We start from the raw sequence: 7,881 nt of genomic DNA, 5'->3' as shown, positions 1-7,881 counted from the left end.
TGCGCAGGCAGATGACACAGCAAACGTTTTCCACCCTCGGCTGTGTCCAAACCAAGTCGCGCAACACGTGGGAGAAAAGTGCGGAAAAGTTCAAATAGAAAAATGCCGCCGCCACGATATGGGTAGTCGCGATGGCCGGACACGATGTGCATCATAGCGGGCGCGCGCGGTGGAAAACCGTTGTTGCGGTAATTCAACACCCTTAAGGCTAGAGCGCCGCTGGAAAAGGGTAAACTTCAGCGTACGAAAGACGAACGTAACAATGCGAAACAGTCCGGCGAGAAAAGCTCGACTGCAGAGCGAGCGAGCCCACGGACCATTAGCACGGTCGGAATTTTCACGTTGCCTTTTATCGCAAGGTGGCCATCGCGCTCGGGTGTCGTGCGCCCCCGGGGTGGCAAGAAAATGCGATGCAGTTTTGTGCACAAAACCGAACCCGGTACCGGGCCCCAGGATGGCCGCACGGACTGTAATTAATTATCACATTTATCGGATTTGTTCATCTCCGCGCACTGTAAACACTGTTTGTCGAAGGTTGGCAGGATGCAGGATGGGGAGGAGAGTTTGTTTGATGTAGCACCATGGGGAGATCTGGGAAATCTGCTGACCTGGCCTGGGCCCGGTCGGTGGTGTACATATCTTTGTAGTTGTCGGGTTTTGTGCAGGCTTTTTGTTTGTCTCGCGCTGATGAAAGGGACGTTCTGTCGTGTAATTGCGGTAATCATTCTCACATAATTTCTTTACTTTGTTTGCCATTTTGGACGGGTGTTCGTATGTTTAACTGGCTGCAACGATAACGATTAGCCTGCTGGCTATGTTGCGGTGCGTGTAGGAAAGGAGTTATTATTCTACTGCGAAAGTATTTTGTAGTTAAGGTGTATGTGTTTATTACATGGGTTAGCATAAATTAACCATCTTGATATGATGCACGTATGATGCATTTGTCTTAGCGCTTTCAGACAGTTGCGCAGAGGACAGTTATATTAGCATTAATTTGATTTTTTTGCCAGGCCCTACCATAAATCTACTAATATTCCCAGATTTTTTTTTTTATGATCATGACTAGAGTAGGTTTTTTAACAACACTATCACAAGTGTCGAATCTTCTTATTCTTCTTCTTCCTTGGAACCTCTACAACCTCGAAAGGTCTCGGTCTGCCTTTTCTGGCTTCCTGTGACTTGATTCTAACCGTAGTAAAGTAGTCAGCCCTACGCACGAGGAGGCGCGGTCTGGATGGGATTTGAACCCCGGTCCTGCCGTGTGAAGACCAGCACCGTTAACGCCTCGGCCACCGGATCGTCCCGAGTGTCGAATAAGACCGCCTTATTTGATAAAAATGTATAAATGGAGTTATGATGTCGAAAAATCGATTTAATTTATTTTTTTGTAAAACTTAGTTAAAGATTTTGGGAAAACGATTCTATAGGGCCGAAACATCTTTTTCATTGGTCAAACGACGTCTTAGGTCATGCCTGCCACTTCTGGCTTAGTAGACTTAATGATTCCACGTAGTTGGAAAGCCAGTCCTCACTCCGGGGGAATGGTCCGTCCGGATGGGATTTGAACTTCGGTCCTGTCGTAGGTCCTACCACCGGGCCGCCAAAAATTGCTCGGAAAATTTTAATTGAAGAATCGCTCTGTTAGTAATTGATTTAGGACAAGAAGGTGTTTAGACACAAATTTACTAAAGTGCGGAAAATTTTGGAGAACAGACCAGGGGCATTCCGGTGGCCGGACTTCACACGGCATGACCGGGGTTCAAATCGCACCCAGACGCGAAGCTGACTACTTTGCTACGGGTGCTAAAACCAGCTCACAAAAAGCAAAAAATGGTAGGCCGAGACCTTTGCAAGATTTTAGTGTCAACGACGAAGAAGAAGAAGAAGACAAGCGTCAACGATGTCAAGCAAAAATATTTTGTATCTGGATTTTTTTACCGTCACAGACATTCGGCTAGAATTATTGTCTATTTTTGCATAGACATACTTGTCAATTTCTGTTTGCATCCAATCTATTAAACTAATTTAACTTGTGTGATGATCTCCTACGACATCTGTTATATTTTGCGTAAGGTGACATTTGATTCAGATCTCATAATTCGACAGAAATTTTATTGATGATCCGTAAACAAAGTCTAAATAATGGGTATAACCTCTTGCTGATCTGATTCAGTCCCATCTGAACAACGGTGTAGAGATTCCAAACATTGTTCCCTCGATGCGTTAAGATATGTTTATCCCCTAAGGTTTTTAGGGCAACAAGCACTGTTTTAATTCGTCAACAGAAAAGAAACTAGATTTGTTAAAAAAAAAATTTTTTAGGCCTTTCCAGATAACTACATAAAGTGTTCAACACGAATCTGCAGAAGCTCTACCTTTGTTGGCAATCTTATATCGTTCGAAGTAGCATAAATGTCAGGTTAAAACACTAACTCTGACAACTACTTTTTCCTAAACCTTTCCTTGACTTCAGCTGTAAGTGTCCTGTTGTAAGATGTCTTAAAACGATTTGGTTATGTACAGTACAAGTGCTCAAGGGGCCAAAATATGTCAACCTGTTTCAAGCATTATAGATTTTTTTTCTCACTGCACGCAGTAATATAATCCAACAGAATGTCTCGTTTGTAATGCGCAAGCTGTTTCTTACGTTTGCTACGTTCAATTACACTTTTCCGTTGTGTTGTGTACGCACTCATCCAGTTCCGAATTGAGAGATGACGATCATTCTTCTAAGAGTCGACGGACAACACAATTAAACGTCCTCCCCGGCGTCCCGACCTTTCCCCCGCCCCGGCATCAACCGAGGTGTGGAAATTCTGCGAATAATTGCGCCTGCGCTGCTGCACACCGCCCACACGCCAGCACCTCATTTTCCCGGCGATTCCATTCCATCCGTCCCGATGGTGGTCCATTCCAGCGAAACGACCTGACCATAACACACACACACACACATCGCCCTTCTTCACGCCCTTCACCGACCCTCGGTTCGTGGACGAAAACAATGCGTGCCCTGACCGCTGGCGTGCGAAGTGAAAGCTGATCCGTGGCCGGTTTCGATTTCCTCGGATTTGGCCGCGAAACCGCGACGTGCCTGTCGTGACAGAAGACATGAGCGCACGTCGACGCACGATACCACCGTGGTGTCGATCTTGATCTGAAACGAAATAACGAAATAAACGGCTCCAACGCCGTCCGCACGCTCCACCAACGCTCTGGCCAGCTGGGGTCGCAGTGTGTCCCCCAAAAAAAGCTCGGCCGCTAGGGACCGGGAGATCTGGAAACCGTAACCTACCGGAACCTTGGAAAGATCATCTCCTTATCGTGTTACTAATTAAACTATTAAATTTAAATCAGTTTACATTCGGTTGTGGGAGGGGGAGGCGTGAGGCGGGGTCTGACCGCGTGCCGCGGGTCACATCACGCATGTGCGTGTGTCCGTTCACCCTGTAGGAATGTAACATGCTGTACGACAACAACGGGTCTTGAGGTTTTTTTTTTTGTTGGTCGTGTGCCTTGTGCTGTCTCTTTGTCCGTAGGAAATTCTTTGAAAGTTGTGTCAACTGGTGTCACCGAGGTTTGGGTTGGGTTGGTGATACGGTCCCGTCCTGTCTTGTCATGTTTTCAAATTTTTGGATGTTGTAGGAGTACTCGCTTACATGCCTGCTTCACTCGTTCGTTACTCTCGGTTCGCGATTTGATGTAATGTACAGTAGTGGCGAAAGTTTGAGACACTTTTTTTATTTTAAAGGTGAACACTTGTGCAACACATTTCTAGTGACTTGAGATTGACTGTATCATTGGGTGGGGTTTTTTTCTTTTTTTCTCTTACTTTCTTATAACATGATCCCTGTGTATCCGAAACCCTGCTACGATCGCATGCCCAGCCCAGCCGGATGATGATGTGATAAATGTGTGAACATGTTACCGTGCCACGCTTGTAACGTAATACTGCTATGTTACACACATAAACAAAATGTTTTGTTTTTTGCGTTCTGAGTGTGTGATATAGATAATGTTGTTTTAAACAGTGTTTAGAGCTGTTGCTCATCAATGAAGCGTGTTTAGTTGATGTCTGATCTCGATTTCACTCCGAAAGGACATTGGTCGCAATTCATGTTTTTGCGTACAGCTTCACAGATCGATAGGATTTATTTTTTAAGGTATTTAGCTTTTCAAGGAAGTTGTTGAGGAAGTCACTAAGAATGAAAAAAAGAAGAAGAGTCATTAAAACTTGCTTATGAACTCCTTTTAACTCGTAGACTTACGAGATGGATGATATAGCTACCAATGAAGTTTAAGAGGCAGATTAGGTATTCAGAAAAGCTTAACATGGCTTTTTCTAAACATTTTATGTTTTTGTAGGGTAGTGAATTCTTTTTAAACATTTTTTTTTCATTTACCGACCTCAAATATCTTCAAGATCATAGCTTGTTGCTCTAGAATTTATTTCTTCAGGAACATTATTTGTTAGAACTTCAAAGTTTTCAACTCTTTTTTGCAACTTGCAAATAATGTCTTGATATTCTTCTTCTTCTTCTTCAGTGGCACTACAACCTCGAAAGGTCTCGGCCTGCCATTTATGGCTTTCTGTAACTGGATTTTACCCGTAGCAAGGTAGTCAGCCCTGCGTACGGGGAGACGGTCTGGATGGGATTTGAACCCCGGTCCTGCCGTCTTGATATTAGATAAAAAATTTAAAAATGCAATGATTTTTAAATAGAACAATCACACTCTTTTTTCCTTGACACTACAACCTTGAAAGGTCTCGGCCAGCCATTTCCGGCTTTCTGTGACTGGATTTTACCCGTCGCAAGGTAGCCAACCCTGCGTAAGGGGAGGTGGTCTGGATGGGAAATGAACTCCGGAACTGCCATGTGAAGACATGCACCACTGTCCCCTCGACTACCGGACTGCCCCTCTGTCAGGGTGCGGCTACCGGACAATGACATTCTGTCAGGCGATTTAATCAAAAAAATGATTGTTATGAAAACGATCGATTGATAAGTTTTTTAAAAACTCTTGTTGTTAAACTTTCTTGTTAGGAACTTCCCATGTGCTTCCACCAATTTCAAGACAATCTCATAAGATGTATCCGCAAAGGTATCATTCGAAGGTATAATAACTAATAGCAAATAGAAGGCGCATGGTAAGAAAAAGCACATTTCATTGAGAAGTCGTAGAAATTAAATTTTCTCATAGATGAATGACGTTCGTGGTAGGCGGCCACCGGACGGACGGGGAACCGTTCGTTCGATGCGGTCGATGCATATGTTGCCTCAGCTCCCGTTATGATGAATGAAGGGAAAGCCTTACCGGTGGGAGGATGGGGGTTTCCGAGACAAACGAGCCACGTATGGAGTGCATTTCACGGTGCCGGGGCAAAGACAGGGCTTCTGGTTGATGGATACCGACGTTTGGGATGTCTGTATAAATTTCTAGCTTCACTTTTTTTGTGTCGTCGTTCGTATCCCTCGATTCTCTGACCACAAAAATTGCTTCTCGTCACCCAGTTACTCAAACAGCGTAGTCGTGCGACGAAAACCGGGGAAAGGGTCATCCGGCGAGGTTCATTCATTCATGGGAACCACTAGCACAGACGCACACGACTCACCGCGCCAGTACGGTACGGTCGAGCGGGAAGAACATGGTCAAGGGATTTCCTGCCGCTGGTAGCTCCATTTCTGTAGCGCGCAAACAAACCGCCGAATCCTTACAACTGTCTCGAGGCTTAGGGCCGGCGTGCTGAACTTCAGGCTCTCGCCGCCCAGGATGGATGCACTCGAGCGATCCTTAAAATGGCCTCCTTCACCTTTTATCCCCTGGAGGCTCATTGGCAGGATGTCCTGCTGCTGCCCGAGGCAAAAAGAAGCAAATGAAGCAGCATAAAGGCTAAACGTCAGCCATGGCAGCAGGCCGGCTCTCCGTTGTAAGAGGCAACCACGCGAGCCGAAGCATAGAGCCGCACGACGACGCGTACCTGACGGAACGGAGCGGAGGTTTTGAAGGGGCAAAAGAGGCTTAATATGGTTGGCATCAGTGACACGGAACACGGGATCGGTGTTGGCAGAAAAAAACAGTGAGCGAGTTTTTTGGACCTTGGAAGCATGTTTAGGCGTAGAAATAATTTGAGTGTATTTATTGATTATAAACCTGGGACGTTATTTGGACCAGCATCAAATCACATCAGGACCGTCGCAAGTAATGGAGGAATTAGCTAGGGGTTATTTGAGTAGAGACAGAATTGCAGGCCAAAACCTCCTTGAGAAAATGTTTCAAATCCTCAGAATTTACCATAATTTTGAAGTTAAGCTAAACTTCTGAGGTACATTTTCAGTATTAACATCTTGTGCCATTTTTGTGCCAGCAGAGAGTAAACTTCCATCCTTTCCAGACACATTTTTGACTTTAAGTGACTCGGCCCGCTGGAGTGCCTCATCCTGAACTGTTCCGTGTCCGCGCTGACTGACGTCGACCTAAACAAATATTGGCTCTGGTAAGTGGCGGTCTGTTTCCGTCTTCGTACGTCAACCCTAGTTCCGTCTATTTCCCCAGTCTGGTCACCCTTTGTATTGACGTTGATGCTGAGAAACTAAATGTGCATTGCAGCGGCAGCAGCAGCAGCAGCAGCAACAGAAACGATCGCTTAAGCTTTCTACTCCAGATGCTATTTGTAAGCTGCTGCAGTATAGATATTCTTGCTCTTGTTCATTACAAGCCAGTTTCTTGGGTTGGTTTTATATGTTCATCATATACTTCCTATCCCGTTTTCAGTCATTTTCGAGTGAAAGTCCTTAATTCTAGGAAGCGATCTAGATTGTGTCCTTCCGATAGGACCGATGCACTTTCTCGGGGACTTCGAAGGTAATAGGGTGGGAAAATGGCAGCAAAAATGCAGCCAACGAACAATGTCTCACTCTCTGTCTCTCTCTGCGCTCCAGTTCTAGTTGTCCCGGTGCTTCAGTTTGCTAATCCGCCTTTAATCTGTCCCTTGAAATCGGGGAGGATCGCCCAAAAGAAATGCCACAGCATTGCCGTTGTTCGTCCGAACATAATGGAAAATGTGCAACAAAGATTCCTGGTGACAGGCAACGCTTCCGGGCACAAGGTTACCTGTTCGTTCGAACAGGAAAGGCATGTCGGTGACATGCATTCTGGGCTGCTGGGAGAATATTGGTCCCGGTGTAAAATGGTGTGTATCAGGCACCTTTCCGAAAGGTTCCAGAACGAGTAGGAAGAGTGATGAAAACTATTGTCCATCAAAAAGTGTAGCCGTGAGAAGAGAAACCTTATGATTGTGAAGAAAGGTATGGAATGATCAATCGAGCTGAAAGGATAACGCTGAGCTTCTTGAAATGTTGTGGACAAATCAATCGTTTAAATCAGCTTATAAGTTGTCGATTAACACCAAACAAATCGTGTTCCAATCAAAATATCTGAACGATCAATGCGATCAGATACAATTATTGGTCTTTATTTATTTGATCATTCGATTTAAATTGCTTTGGCTTGAAGTAGTTGACACTACTTAAACACATTTCTCAAACAAATAATTGCAATCTACTCTTCAATCATTTGCAATTCGGAAGATTCAATTTAAGGTATTTAATTAAAATTAATAAGCAATATAACTGTGATTCCCAAATTAAAAAAACAGCCTTGAACTGTGTCTCCCCTTGGCTTTCCATCATACGTACTCCATTCATGATCATAGTTTCCATTCTTTTACCCAAACTTAATATTCTACAGCCCTTTTTAAATCTATCATGAAAGTTTCAAAAATTCATATCCAACCCGGGACAATCGCCCTGAAAAACACATGTCCCGTGAGTAAAATCATGTTGAAAAGCCAAACAAACAAATGCAAAAGGGGCAGTGAGTGTG

General features: G+C 44.4%; 1 protein-coding gene across 1 annotated transcript; it reads left to right on the top strand.

The window, feature by feature from the left end:
* The first annotated feature begins 6,718 nt into the window (after window positions 1–6,718).
* Window positions 6,719–7,383, top strand: LOC118511758. The gene is made up of 2 exons (XM_036055227.1): window positions 6,719–6,861; window positions 6,939–7,383. The coding sequence occupies exons 1-2, from the start codon at window positions 6,837–6,839 to the stop codon at window positions 7,229–7,231; spliced, it is 318 nt and encodes a 105-aa protein (XP_035911120.1). The 5' UTR covers window positions 6,719–6,836; the 3' UTR covers window positions 7,232–7,383.
* Window positions 7,384–7,881: the final 498 nt, after the last annotated feature.

This window comes from Anopheles stephensi, chromosome 3 (assembly GCF_013141755.1).
Source record: "Anopheles stephensi strain Indian chromosome 3, UCI_ANSTEP_V1.0, whole genome shotgun sequence".
NCBI lineage: Eukaryota > Metazoa > Arthropoda > Insecta > Diptera > Culicidae > Anopheles > Anopheles stephensi.
The sequence above is the reverse complement of the archived record's forward strand: the minus strand, read 5'-3'. Positions and strand labels throughout refer to the sequence as shown.